The following is a 15,574-nucleotide window of genomic DNA, read 5'->3' as shown; positions in this document are numbered from 1 at the left end:
CTTATTTTTTTTTTTTTTCCCTTTTTATTAAACTGGTAAAAACTAATTTAGTTATAAATGGAAGAGAAGTTGATTACTGTAGATTTGGAGTTCTGTAGCGTGATTTCATTGGTGCTGTGTTTTACTGATAACTTCAGATGTTTTGTGTGATATGCCCATGTGAATCAAATTAGGAAGTCACTTCAGCAGGTTAAAACATCGTTCTGTTTCACATACAGTTGAATATTTCTACTTCATTGTTTACTGCTTCAATTTAAGAAAGTGTATTTACAGCATACTAAAAATACCACCAATATATAAATGATATGAAATTATTTTATTAAAGAAATTGATTTCATAAAAAATCAGAAAATAGTATTCTGTAGCACTAGTAGTAAAATTTATTTTTCCCCATATAAAGGCTCATTTATTTTTATAGCAATTTGATGACACATCTGCTTGCTTTATTCAGCTGAAAAGAAAATGTTGGTTCTTGGTGTTTTGTAAAATTGCTTTGTTAAATTATTTTCGAAATCGTTCAACTTTTAACAAATGACATTTGATACTAACATTGGAAAGCAATTTCAGCTAATTAAGTAGATCCTTCTATAAACCATTGGAACATTAAGATGACAAACTGTTCATTCAGGATTATTTTAATTGGTACAATTATTGTAATTTTGTTGCAATTATGTGTTGAGCTAAAAGCTTTTGTCTAAATCATTTGAGGGTTTTTTGTTAATATACATAAGTAAGAAGAAAAGTAAAATAGAAACTGAAGATAAGCGTTTTCTGTCTACTTTTTCATTACAGTGCTCTAGACAAGTATCAAATTGTGCTTTTTAGAAAAGTGTGTTACATGTTTTCAGCAAATCTCTAGCAATGCTAAAAATTGAGCAAGAACATTTGAAATGTAACTTTTCTGGAAGGTTATTATGTTAATTCCAGTTTTGACACTGTTTAAATACTTTTTAATAGAAAGGGTGAAATTAACTTTTGAGGGATTTGTGAGTTTTATAAAATCTATTGATGTATTAATTTAAGAAGTGTAGCTTTTTAGTGATTATAGAAATTAAAAATTAAAAAGCTATGGAAGGTGCCACATTCATCACTCTGGTTATAATGTTCTCTGCAATCATCTTTTGCCCAGGCCAGGTTTAAATAAATCACTTCCTTTAAGTAGACAATTTAATATTCTTGTAGACCTCACAGTGAGGCATTACTTCTAAATATTTAACCTGCTTTTGGTTTTTCAGTTTCCTTTTATTGCTTCCTGCTTAAAATGCAGGGCACATAAAGTTATTATGTTTCTTACTGTGCTAATAATGTGGTCTCAATGTTAAAAGGCAACATACCAGTTGAGTAGTAGGTGGTTGTTGCCCAGCCTGTCTACTAAATAGACTTACGTGAGGCAAGGCATAAAAGAGAAGTAAAGAGACTACCAGAGGACATGACAAGTAAGAAGGAGGTTTAGATGAAAAGGTAATTGGGAGAGAAAAAGAATTGGAGCAAAAGCTAATCAGAACAAGACAGGGGAGTATTTTTAGCTTTTTTTTGGTTACCTTTGTAATACAGAGTAATAAGTCATATTTCTAAAATACTTCCCAGACAATTTTAAACGCTTACAGTATAGTTAATGTGCATTAATGACATCTCTCAAAAATGCTCCTGTGTGTATTTCAGATCCCTTCAGGCACCACTGATTAGTACTAGTTTAGCGTAGAACACAGAAGCCTTAGTTTTAGCAACACAAAACAATTTCAGGCAAGAAATCTTTTAACCTGTGTAAGTCAATTCATGAGACTTCTGTACTTTTACGGGAATTGATAAAGTTGGGAAATAAAAATGGAGATTATGTCTTTTTGTGTCTGCTGAACATTTTTGTCAAAAGTAGAATATTTATTCAAAACCTGAGAACATGGGAAAACATTGTGAGGTAAGATGATAAGCTGGAAATGCACCTCTTAGCTACATACTGCTAGTGGCCCATGTCCTGGCTCTTACCCCACAATAAATGTGATGTAATCTATCTCTCAGGAAAAAAGGGGAGATAAAATACTTGCTTCATACTCAGAAAAGACCTGTGTCTCACGTTGCTGTAAAAGCCTACCACTGAGCAGTAGCATGCAATATCAAGTTCTGTGGAAGCTGATGCTCTAGTATTCCTTGCAACAACTTGCTCATATGCCCATACAATAAATTTGCCTCATTAGATCAGCTCTGTCATAAGAAGCTGCTTCAGAAAGGCAAGATAAGGAACAGATCAGGTAATCTAAATGCTGTATAAAGGAAGTAATATGCCTTTGGTCCCGGCTGACTTGAATTTTGACTATTAACCTATTAATGTAGCATAGCAATTGTACCTTTTTGCCTTCTGTTTCTAGGTAGCAGTTGCAACCGATGGGTGGATTAGTCTTTGACTTACTCTGAGAAGTGGAATTTATGCTTCTGTGAGTGTTTGCCGTGGACTTTCAGAGGAGCAGTGTCCTTTTGCCTGGTCCTGAGATTTAAGCGTATGCTATAATGTAGCCTCAGAAAAGAATCTTGTGCTGGAGAGTAGGATGCACCATGGCCATTTCTAATGCTAGAGGACCTGCAAATACTTGCTGAATTTCTAAAGTCCTACAGGTGGAGGTATTGAATAAAAGAATCTCTGCATAAAACCATAAAGTAGCTTTGTAACTGAAATTCAGTAATGAAAATACCAAAACCAGATTAATACAGTATACTTGTATTTTACTTGTGTGAGTGAGCGTGTTGGACTTGTCAGTTAGTGAGACATGATTACTTTTTTGTTTGCAGAGCAGCTTTGAGCAGTCTTAGGTTTTTCTGTGCTACTCTGTTTTGCTGCTTTTCCATCTGTGTAATAAATATATTTTTAAAAAATTCCTTTGCTGTCTGTAATTCAAATAGCACTGCAAAGCTGTGAATGAATCCAGGCATTTGTAACTGTATTAACACTTTTTTTTTTTTTAATTATAAATAATGCTGGTGTAGGGTGTATTCTGAAAAGTTGTATTAAAAGTAGACCTTTTGAATATGACTCAGTGACAGTGCATGATACTGTCTCTGGGAGATTAGTTTAATAAATATCAATCTTTTAAGGATCAAAATGGTTTTTCTTTCTGAAATGATCAAAAGCAGGAACACTCAGAAGAGGTGCTTTATCTACTGTTACTTGAATTGGATATTTAGTCAGTTTTGCAAAGCAAGCTTTCCTGAATACCTACGGTAATAGGAGTTTTAAATAGCTATTGCATCTGTTCAGTGAAGTCTTTGTACTGCTTAATATGCACTGAGGGGTTTATAATTTTTGTCTAGATAGATATATCAAACTATAGCTTTAGTTTTTTTTGGTCTTTATTAAGATAAAACACTGATTCCCTTATGTTTTAGTACGGAGTGTGTGATGAGTTTTTATTCCTGCCTTAATACAAGTGTATCTATAAGCAAATGCTGGTTTTCAGTGTTCAAATAACCTGTTGCACTAATCCTGAGATCTTGATAGTACTGCAGATTTTTCTGGAGCATTTTGTGTGAGAGCTTTTAATCCAGAAAAAATGCGCCTTTAGGCATAGAAGATAAACTGTCACTATACTTGACCACACATGAGAAGAATAGGATGAATAACATCAGAGCAAAGGATTGTATTATTAGTATTTGATTATTAGGTATTAGTGATCAGATGTCTCATTAGCAGACTGTTAGGCATAAAAAATTCATATTGCATTCCAAAGTGGCTCAGATTTTCTAGTTTTCTGTTTCACGGTATCAGACCTTTATAAAAAAATATTTTTGTGTAATTTTTCGTGAGAAGTCGTTACATTGTTTTAAGCAACAATTTTGTCTTAAAATGCATTGAGAGAAAAATTTAAAAGGCACGTGAAAGATAAAACATGGCATGCCTTCATGCTCATGCCTTTTCTTGCTCTATTTATTATTTAATAACATTTAGTTAGGTCTGTTGCTTTTTATGGAATGCAAAAGTTAAATGACTCTTGTCCCCATAGTTACTTGCTCCTGTAAAACACATGAGGAAAAAAAATGTAGGTGTGCAAGGAATACCTTGTAGAACTTCTTTGTTTTCATCTTCAGGGAGAGAGGTTTGGAGAGAGCAGGGAGAGTGGCCCTTCTGGGTACAAGGACTTGCAGAGAAGTCACCCTTCCACCTGTCTGGGAGCAGCAGGGCAGGCTGCTCCATGAGAGAAGGCAAGATGGGAGCTGAGGAGGACGGCAAGACAGGCAGGGAGTTGTCCTCGTGAGCAGGGGCTGCAGTACCATGGTAGCCAAAGAGGAAGATCAGAGCAGGTTCAGTGACAGTAAGCAGGGACAGCAAACAGCTCAGTGGCCTGTAACCATGAATCATGTTTTAGGTCAAGCCAGGAAGTCAGGTCAGTGAGTCAAGGTCATGACCAGTAAGGTATGTAGATGTAGCTCAGGCAAGGACCAAGGGCAAAGGCCTGAGCTTGAAGGCAGTTCTTGAATCAAGCAAGAGAGGCCTCCAGTGAGGCTTCTAGCAGCTCTTTCCACAGCAGTCCCATCCCAGGTTTTACTCAGTTGCACTGTATCAGAGCTGGCCTTGAGCATGGGCAGCGGAACTCCTGGCTGGGGGCCAGGGGAAGAGATGATAGAGCCTGTTGGCGTCCTCCAGGACCTGACATAACCAACCAAACAGGGAACGTGGGCACAGCACAGCCTTCAGCGTGGGTGAAGGTAGTTGAAGCTACTGTCATTTTACCACCACTTAGTTGGGTGGTGAAGGAGCACGACCTGTGGTGGCAACCACCTCCTGCAGTAGGTAGTGAAATAGGTGGGCTGTGTCATGTATAGCCCAACAGCCCGGCATCTAAGCTGTGCTGGCAGCATTCAGTGCAGGACCCGCTGTTGGACCATGGTGGTTATTTTCCAAGTCAGTTGCGGAAGGTGAACATAAACTAGAAAAAATTCGGAGGAAATTCAGTCTCTTGAATGGAAGATAAGGTGAGGTACCTGTATGTACTTATAATAAATTATTTTTATTTGAGGAAAAAAATAGAAATAATCCATCATTGTTGGAATATAACTTAATCCACACTGACAGCAGTTTTTAATTTTAGCTGTGCATGGAAAGGACACATGCAGAATAATGTAATGAATGTTTACGGTTCTTTTCTGTCAATGTAGTGTTCTGTTTTGGGCTTATTCCTTTTAAATTCAAGTAGTTTCTTGTGGAAACAGACACTCTGTAACACTGACAGTTTTTGATGTTTCTGATTTAAAGAATAATTCTTCTGCCTCAGGAGAATCTAGCCCCAAAATAAGAATAGGGTGTTCACAGTGCTTTATTTTTAGATGTGTGTGCTTGTATTTTAGAAAAAGTAACTCCTAAAGTGCTTTACATGCTAACCTTTTATTTTTTTATCTGAGAAGTACAGGCACATGCGATTTTTGTGGCTCTTTGCCAAAAGATTATCATTTACATAAATATTTCTTTCAGAGGCGTAGTTTAAGACATTGAGCTCAGGAGGTTAGAATAGAGACTTCAATCTGCACACCAGCAGTGGGCTATTGGCTTCTGAACAGTAGCTTTGTTCATCGTATTCAGAACACTGTTCGCATTCAGACTTAAGTAGAGCTGGCATTAAAATTCAGCTAATTTCTTTCATGTGATTCATCAGCTGTGTGTTTTATTTAAATCTATGTCACATTCTCTTTTGGCTTTTTATTTTGTAGATTTAAGTGTTGAAGTAGGCCACTTTTTAACTCTTCAGTCCCTGACTTAAAAAGTGACTTAATTTTCATTTCTCCAGTGTTGAACACTTGTCTAGAATACTACAGTAAATATATGTATGTATATTGAAGTGTGCATTAGTGATTTGGGGTTTTTTACATTTCTGATGTATGAATAAGAACGTACATGTTTATAGTCAGCTTAGTCATAATTTTATACAAGGCAAAATAGAAGAACCAAAGGCAGTATCTAAATATTAGTGTATAATATCCACTTCTCAGATTCTGTTGCGTATACAAGTTTTACTTTGATACTGCCGGTGTTTTCCTTTGACCATTGACTCGTTTTGGTGAGGACAGCTTTTAGCTCCTGTTAGAATTCTTGAAATGCTGTTGGAGAAGGAACCGTTTCCATTCTTTGAAACAGTAACCTACTTCTGCGTGTGAAGTTTCTCTTCTTACAGAAGTACCACCTTTTATTCTGTTAAGGCTGGAGCCTGTGAAGCCTTACATGCATTGAACTTCCCTAAAGTGAATAATCCCACTGCCATCTGGACAACTGCTCATAATGATTTACAAGATCAGAACCTTTGTTAGAATTGGCTACACTTGCTTTTATGCTTTATATTTGTTACATTTTTCTGTGCTGTAGAAGTAACGACTGACTGTGAATAAAGTTATTCCTATATTCTGCTTATGACAGCATGGTATGGCAGTATCCTCCATCTGTTAGGTACATGGTCCATTCAGATGTTTTCTGGTAAAATTTATCAGAATTTGTTAATTCTACTTTTAGTATAGGACAAGACTGTCCTGAAAGATCAGGCTGAAAGATTAAAATACATTTTTAATGTAAAAGAATTGCACTTACTTCAAATATCTGTCAATGATCCTCAATTCTTCTATTTATCTTAATTTTAAATGCTAAATATTCTGTGTAAATCTGCCACTGTTGTCTCTGGAAGTGTTCCATGGGATTAAAAATTCTACTTGTTATGGAGAATCTAAAAATAAAAATAAAAGACCATTGCTTTAAAAAAGCTAACAAATTGTGAAACAAGGTAAGATCGTTCAGCTAATGATAGATTTAGTTCATTGGCTGTATTAAAAATACAATTCAATTACAGTTGCTTGGGTTTTTTTTTAAACTGTTACGTTCTTTTCATAGGCACATGAATGTGTATTTATTTATTGTAAGATATTCTTGGTTGCAGTTTGGTAGGTTACTGAGCGTACATGAAGGCTCATTTGTTCCTTTCCATCCATGCATCAGGACACTCCTTTCCCCTGTGACAGCTCTGGTGGTTGCCTTAGCTGCTTTAATTGTCCAATAATCAGAGAAAACTCTTAGGCTTTCTTTGTGCTATGCTAACTTCTTCGTTTTAGAAAGTTAGAGCAGCTCACAGAGCAGTCATCGTGTCTATGCTTTCATCCCTTTTCATGGAACTGTGATCATAATATGTCTTTGGGAAAAGCCATTAACTAGTGAGGTGCATCATTCATTTTATATTTATATAAAGTGTTGTTTGTTTTGTTGTGGTTTTTTCCTCAGAACTTTTTAATATTCTTACTTTAAATATAGCACCGTTATTTCACTGGTATCCATACAGAGTGCTGTCAGTCACTTTATACTCATTACTATAACCGTATCGACCGTTCTCAGTGCATTCTTTCACTGTTTTCATTTTTATTATACTGGGTGTGAGAAGCATTTTTTTTAGTTTCAGTAGTCTTTAATTGAGATTATAATTTCTCATTTGGTATCAGATGAGATACCAGTCTTAATACTATGAGATGAGAGGTCAAATAAGATAGATCCATCTGATGCGTCATGTCAGCCTCCATCCCTTGCTTGCATTTGGTAGGAGCTTTTCATAAACTTCCACAGGGGTAGCATTTAATCCTTCTCCTCATTCCTTCCTAAAATTGTCCTTTATACTAGTGTTTACAAAAAAACCCCACCATTTCTTGCCAGTAGTCATAATGCATCAATAATCCCTTATATTGATCATGTCTCATTCTTTTGTTACCTTCTGTTTATGGCTTCATAGAAGGTGAATTACTTGAAAGCAGGCAGTTGTTCTTCCACTTTGTATCATGAAATCACATACAGTTGGGTTTTGAACGATGTCTAAAATGCCTGAGTGTTCCTGTTACAAGGAATGTTAGTTTAAAAATGAGATTTTTTTTAACCATGGAATTTGTGACTAGGGTATCAGAATTTCAGTGAGTGTTTGAGGTTAATGTTGATAAACGTTATTTTTGCTTACTTTGGATTTGATGTTGCTAATCTATAAATTCCTGATCTGATTTTAGCCTTCTGTATGGATTTTTTGAGATTTCTCTGAAGCATACAGCTAGATCATATTACTTAACAGTTTGAGATTTTTTTGCATATTAGAAAGTGTTAAATTGTTCTTTCTGCAGACAGTGTAGCTCCTACGGGTTCTCTTCATTTTCTGGAGAACAGGGAGAATGGATGCAAGTGTACTGGTATTTCTCCCTAGAATATTGCTATTGCAAGTGGAAGTCATACTGTAATGAACATGGTTTATGATTTATCTGATTTTTTTCCCCCCACCTCCAGAATTTCAAAGAATATTCCTACAACTAAAGATGTTGAACCTCTACTTGAAATTGATGGAGATATACGGAACTTTGAAGTATTTTTATCTTCACGAACACCTGTTCTTGTTGCACGTGATGTAAGAACCTTTTTGCCATGTACAGTAAACTTAGATCCCAAGCTACGAGAAATCATTGCAGGTGAGTATGCTTTTGTATAAATGGAAAATGACAATTGTATTATTATTTTAATTTTAGGTAGAGGTGCTTTGCATGTTATGCAGAATTGTGATTTGTTCATCAAATCAGACCCTCAGATTGTCTGATTTGACTTTCAGTTTTTCTTAGTAGCTTTGATGTAAAGACCAGATCATGCTAGACTAAAGCTCCTCTTTTGGAGGGGGGAGAATGCACTGTTCTTGATTTGAAGACTGCTTTAGCAGATTGAAGGAACCAATACACACAGTAAAATTTTAGTAGTAGAGATGCAAGTTGCATTCTAGATCTTTGTTAACAATTTTGAATAGCATCAGTAAGATCCTGTAGAACTGAAGCCAGTGAAACAAAGTGGAATTTCTCCATCTGATGTCTACCCAGCTAGACACCTGTGTGGTGGGTACCTGTGAGTTACTTTTTAGTCTGCTATAGTATGATACTTCAATTCATCCTAGGCCAAGTGTTGTTTATAGTACAAGTATTTTTTATTGTGCAGTGGTTGTTAAGCAGTTACCTTTGCTTGCTTGTAGTCTCAAAAAATGCAGTTAGGTTCAGGTATGTTCTGTTCTGCAAAAACACTCTGCTCAGCATTCTATGTTCTGACCTCTCATTGTTGCTGTGGTTGGCTGTGGCACGTGGTATGGCACTTCTTGTCCAGTCTCAGGGATTCCTATTGCCTCTGGAGTAAGGCTAAGGCATCCTAACATTTCAAACTGTTAAGAGGTGCTAAAGCTTTGAAGAAAATCAGAAATTTAAATTTAGAAAAGGATCCTTATGAGTCTTTAGTATAACGCTCAATATTCTAGGTGGGAACTGAATTCAGGTATTAATAGTTCTCTTTGCCTGTCTTTTCTGTTGTGATGTTTTTCTTCAGTCCTTAACTGGAATCCTTTTTGTTCTTATTTTTTTTTCAACTTCCTTCTCTGCACTGGATGGCTGCAGTGGGATGGCCTAACTTTGTTCACAGGCTCTGTCTCATTAATCTCTTCAGAAGGAGTACAGGTCTGACTACCACATCAGACATACCTCGTGTGATGTTTTGCTGCATTTCTTCCCATTTGGGTTGGGATTTGTAACTTTTTCTCTCTGAGAGAGAATGTTTAGAGGCATTTAATATGCTGTGTAAATTTATGCAATAAATTGTCCTAACTTTCCTAACGACTCCTGTGTATATGTGATCCTCAAGAGAAATCAACTGAATGCAGCTGAAAGTGACATTTGATGTTTCACTTGAGTTCTGCTTGGAGAACATGATACACAAAAATGTACTGTGTAATGAATTGTCAAACAAATTAAAACTTTTTCAAATATTTCAAGCAAAATCTCATTCTTTTTAAACTTTTTCTTTTCAGATGTTCGTGCTGCGAGAGATCAAATGAATATTGGAGGACTTCCTTATCCCACGTTGCCTTTACATGAGGCACCTGCTAGAGCAACATCCCTGTTCAGTCAGCCTTCATCAGCTTGCTCTTCTACAACCTCTTTCAACGGACCTTTCAATAGTGGAGTTTTATCACCACAACCTCACAGCAGTTACTATAGTGGTATGACAGGACCTCAGCATCCATTTTACAATCGGGTAAATAATCGAGAACCAATTAACATTCTTCTGATTTAATCTGGTAATATTGCAGATGTCATCTATAAAATATTAGAAGACCCATGCAAGTTTTATTTAGGAATGGAGAAAAGTCCAAAAGTTGGCAAATTTCACAGTAATGTTCAGTCACTGTAGTCTGGGGGAAAAATGTGATAAATTACATCAGAAAAACAAATTACACCAGGAGAAAAATGTCAAATAATTTTGAGACACTCCTCGATTATAGGATATTGCAGGGATTTTTTTATTTTTGTGGGGTGAACTGTGCTCAGTCGTTCATATACTTGCTCACAGACATTGGAAGGGATCCCAGCTTTTTCCTGGTGACTTTGGTTAAAGCATACAGAAACTCAAGGGGGGAGCTACATCACAAGAATGTATGTCTGTCTTCCCTTTTGTCTCTTTTTAAAAAGTTATTCTGGGATCTTTTCCCTAAACTGTTTAAATTGCACTAAAAAATACTAGTTTAAATTGCATAAAACATAAATTTTTGAGCTATTCGTGGGCCTCAGAAAATGTAGTCCTGAGCATGACTCACTTGAAAATTGTATGAAATACTTTATAGTCAGATCAAGTCTAAACATTCTATTTTGGGGAGATGTATTCAGTATTTTTAAACTTTATTTTTACTTTTTTTTTTCTGCAGTACTATCAGGAAAAAAAAAAGTAGAAAGCTGATGTACGTCATAGCTTCCTTCTATATACAGGAAATGGCCTCAACTTTAAGTAGATTTGACCATAGGTAAATGTTTAAGTTAATAAGCTGGAAAGAAAATTAAGTTATTGCTAAATCAGTGTTTGTTAACCAAGGCACAAAAGAGTACGTGTAGCAGAGAACTTTTTAAGTTATCTGTTCTAAATTTATTCTTATGTACCATTATTACATTGACAATATACTATTTTGTTTAAAATAACTTAAAACGGCATATACTTTGAAGTAGTTGAGCATGCTTGTCACATGAATCTTTGTGCTGATACTAGCTCAGCTTTGTTCAAGTAGATGCTTAATTGAAAACCCTGGGTTTGTGTCTGTGTTACTGTACATGACAAGGTTTAAAGTATGGGGTGATATACAGGGGAAACTTGTATGGGTTTTTGGGTCTACTAAGCTTTACAAAAGCAATTATTGGTGAGTCATAAGATGTTCTTATAATCGGTTTATTTGTTCATTTGTATTAAGTGTATACACAGACTTACAGGCATACTTTTTTGCCTGCTGAAGACTGAAATACTTCTGTTTTGGCTTTTCTCTCTAGAATTTTTTACTGCCCTTCTAAGGTATAATTGATTTTAGTGTTTCACACTTTCAAATATTGACAAAGCGCTATATTCATTACTTTGGACTCATAAAGGTGCTGTCATGAACAGCACATATTAAGATAAGTGATGAGAACCTTATAATAGTAGAAAGTTTAGACTGAAAGGCTGTTTCCTTCAACATTTTCAATCATGTTTCACTTCTCAGGCTTTTGTAAGAATGGTGTTTAAAAAAAGAACAGCAGCTGAAGAATAGGCTCTCCCCAGTAGAAGTTTGAGACGTCTTGGATACCTGTATGACACAACACAATGGATTCAAATACTTCTGTGGAAATACCTGAATTTTATGCAAAAAGTCCTAAGTTCTGAGGATAGATGCCTTATTCTGACCAGTAAATGGTTCCTGTCCTGTTGTCTTTAAGCAATCATTTTTGCTTAAGAAAAAAGCCTTTGAGCCTGTTGGGGAAAAAATGGTTTGTTTTTTAGGAAATACAATTATTTTATTATGTATGTTTCTGCTTTGTTCTTTAGGTGCTCCTGTGTTGTGGAACTTGAACTTCTAGTGACACAATCTATTAATTTTTTATTTAAAGCCCCATTGTCCCTCCCTATAAGGGAAAGATAATAGTCCCATTCAGCAGCTCTTCAATTTGGCTTTTTTCCTACAGGACTATGCTGGATGTGTACATTTTACCACTGTCTAATGGCCTGTCTATAAGTTGGATTCAGGTTCAGCTTCTCAAAATTGCTGCTATCATGGATCATTGTGGAGACCATGTTTCTTATGGGGAAGGTCAGAGCAGTAGGCAAGACTAATGGGGATTTCCTGGGTGGGAACTAGAAATTATGGTACATGAAGACTTTTTTTTTTTTTTTTTTTGCAAAAGAGGAGCAAATTCTTTGATATCTTGGAAAAATAGTGAACACCACACTTATGCTTTATAGGCTATCTGCAAACTTTGAGAACAGCTCTACATTGCTTTATGCCCAACATGTATTTATACTGTTCTCATGTTTTCATGGTATCTGCATTACATACTTCAAATGAATATTGAGTGTAGAGTTCAAGCCTATAATGGAGAACTAATCCCACGGTTGGGAAGCAGTGGAGCAGCTGAAGTGGGCTCAAAGTGTAATTAGAAATTATGAAAGAATTGTGAGATAATTGCCTTATTGGACAAATTTTTTTAATTGCTTTGTAATTTGATGACTCGCTACCAACAAATAGGTGCTCAGTACGTATTTCAGAGGATAGTCTTTGCAGTGAGAGCTAGGCCCTTGAATGTGGTATGATCATTAAATATTTCATGCTTGTGGATTTTCCACGTGGTTTAAGCTGTTAGTGGAAAACTGAAGCATTTAATTATTCTAGAAATAACATGAACTTTTTTTTAACAGAGTTTAATTTTCAGAAAATGCCTAGAATCTGTGCCTTATGACAGTGAAATAATTTACAATCAATTAATTTTCCTATACTAATCAGTGAATGTAAGGCAAAGACTAGGTATTGGTTCTCCTACCTATTTAAAACAAAGCAAACCAAACTTCCCCAATTAGACTAATGGTTACAATATATGTTGAAAGAGCATATCAAATTTTTGTGGTAATTGTGTGAAAGAGTGTGCAGACACTACCTTTAGCAGCTAAGAGTATAGAACCACTTGTGTTTTACATAAATCCCTCAAAGTTGTAGCATATGCCAGCTAAGTAATTGATGTATGCAGGAATTAAACTTGAATTTCTCAGTTCATTTACAGCTGCTTCTGAATGCAGATTTATTTTTTTTTTAGTCCTATTGACAAATCCAAAGTGTAATATTTCAACAAATTTTACTCCTCCCTCATAGATTGGCCCTTGAGTCATAAAATTATTTACTCTATAGTGAATTTGGCGCAGTAGACTAATCACAATCTTGTCATGTGCAGAAACACAAACCATATAATACGTTCTGTTTTGTGAAGTAGCTGGATAATACAATTTTGAAAATGCTGTGTATAGAAACATCAGAAATCTCTAATACAGCCATTGTTAGGAGATTTGTAGTTTTGTTTTTTTTAAGAACTGAGTAATGAGTTGAAAGCAATGAGTGCTATAATTCTGCTTTTCCTAAAGTCTGAAGACTCTATTGCTTTCCTGTACATTGCCTTAAAAGATAATTGATAAGGAAATTAAAATCTTTGTTTCAAAACCTAATTCACAAATAGGTCAAAATAAAATTTCGTAATATTGGAAAAACAGTTTGTACTTCTTAACTGCATTACCACTTGTAAGATTCATGATTCTCAAATGCATGCTCATGCGTACACACACACACACACGTTTTGTTGCTTACCAGTGGGTAGCACGTGAATTTTAGGAAACGTGTTTATACACTTGATTTTAGCACTTGAAAGATTGGAGCATGTGGAGTCATCTGTTCAAATGGAAGTGTATGTGATTGAGATCTCTAGATCTTCTAAGAGTGACTTTATTAAAAACCTGAATTCTCATTTGGACCCTTTACACAGATGTGCTGATAAGACTTTTGGAAATTTGGATAGTGATTGTTGTCTTGAAATTTGTTAGTAAAAAGGGATAAAAATGAACCTGGTTATAAAAATCGTGATTAGAGCTAACTTATTTGTGGAAGAAAATGCATTTCTGTTTTTAAAAATGTTTTTGATTTTTGTCTTATAATAATTAAGATCCTTTAAATGGTATTTGTATTGAACAACATGCATTAACATATTCCCAGCAAAACAAAGCTCAAATACTGTCTGCTATAGAAATCCAGAGATTTATAAAGTATAGTATTTGTGGAAGCCTTCAGATTGGTTACCACAAATATGGGAAATTCTAGTGATGCTGTTATGTATCACATTTTTTTTTTTTTTGATACAATTGTCTTGAGTATTACAGATCATTCAAAGTTTTACTGAGCTTAGTCGACCAGAGAGAGTGAAATTATCACAATTATCCTTAAATTATTATTTTTCCGTATTCAGAACAGACGTTAGAGTGTAGCTACCAAAACCACTCCAACTCTGTTCCTCCAGAAAACTATGCCAGAGCACCCCTTGGCTCTGAGGAGAGTTGAAGGGGATCAGTTGGTGAGGGATTTGGAGAACTCATTGCAGAGCTTTTGATTGAATTCTGTTCAATGCAAAAAGTAAAGCAAGCTACTAGTAATTGCTATTTTCACTTTATTAAACTCAACTAGAGGATGTGTTTTGTTGAAATAATTTTTATTTTATTATTACATTTTGATTTGTGTAATTGTTTGTCCCTTTTTTGTTACATTTTTTTTTTCCATAGCCATTCTTTGCCCCATATCTTTACATGCCAAGGTATTACCCTGGCAGTTCTCATCTCATCTCACGTCCACCACTAAAAACGAGTTTGTCCAGAGATCAGAACAATGGCCTAGTAAGTATTTTGAAGGATAATTCAAATACTAACCTTGACAGTAAATATAGTGAGTAATGAAAATGGAGGTTATTAATGATGATTCACTATTAGACAAGTACAAACTCTATATTATAAATATTTTAAGCAAAAGTGTTATTAACATGTAATGTAGAATGTATTTTGTTTTAACTTTAGAAATTCCTTACAGAGGAAAACCAATTCTAACATCCAGGTATCAAGATTAGAGGAGTATGACCTGTAATACTGGCATGAAAATGCCAACTGTACTATAGTAAAGAAATTGATATAGTGCAATATTGTAAAAAAAAGCGTTACTTGTAAATTCATGTTTAATTTTTTTTAATAATATAAATTCTGTGACATACCTGGAGAAGATAAAATGATATTCTTTAATGTTGTAAAGAGTACTAGAAATTGGAAGGCCAAAGTAAGAAGTTAAAAGGAATGTTTTAAGTATTTAAGTAAAACAAAATACATTTTATTTTAAGTGTGCATCAGTTGCAGCTTGGTTTTGCAAGTACATATACTTAAACTTTACCCACTGGAAAGAAAGAATGAGCAGACTTTTCTAGCTTCCTATAAAATAATAAAATTCCTGTTTAACAGTATTTACTGACAGATGGCTGTTCAAATGGAATTAAGAACTAAGGAAAGCTAAAAAAGTAAAAGCCTCACTTGTCAATCACTTTAATTCTAGGATATTGATACAATGAGCAAAGCTATTCAAAGGTGGTAAAATCTTTAATCGCTTAAAGAAAACAAATGTTTTTCTGTTGAATTATGTATTATTACGAGATCATTCTCATTCACTGTTAACGTCATATTTTTCTGTTGAGCCCT

At 35.0% G+C, this 15,574-nt stretch overlaps 1 protein-coding gene across 9 annotated transcripts in view; it reads left to right on the top strand.

The window, feature by feature from the left end:
- KIDINS220 (kinase D interacting substrate 220) overlaps positions 1 to 15,574 on the top strand; it is an 82,660-nt gene that overhangs the window by 52,321 nt on the left and 14,765 nt on the right. For 6 of the 9 annotated variants that reach the window (XM_042802994.1, XM_042802993.1, XM_042802992.1 and 3 more), the window contains 3 exons: positions 8,276 to 8,454; positions 9,822 to 10,048; positions 14,621 to 14,731. In XM_042802994.1, coding sequence (XP_042658928.1) covers positions 8,276 to 8,454; positions 9,822 to 10,048; positions 14,621 to 14,731 — 517 coding nt within the window. The remainder of the gene's footprint in view (positions 1 to 8,275; positions 8,455 to 9,821; positions 10,049 to 14,620; positions 14,732 to 15,574) is intronic. The other 3 variants (XM_042802997.1, XM_042802996.1, XM_042802995.1) reach the window with 1 other exon arrangement.

This window comes from Tyto alba, unplaced genomic scaffold, assembly GCF_018691265.1.
Source record: "Tyto alba isolate M040663 unplaced genomic scaffold, T.alba_DEE_v4.0 Super-Scaffold_40, whole genome shotgun sequence".
Taxonomy (NCBI): domain Eukaryota; kingdom Metazoa; phylum Chordata; class Aves; order Strigiformes; family Tytonidae; genus Tyto; species Tyto alba.
The sequence above is the reverse complement of the archived record's forward strand: the minus strand, read 5'-3'. Positions and strand labels throughout refer to the sequence as shown.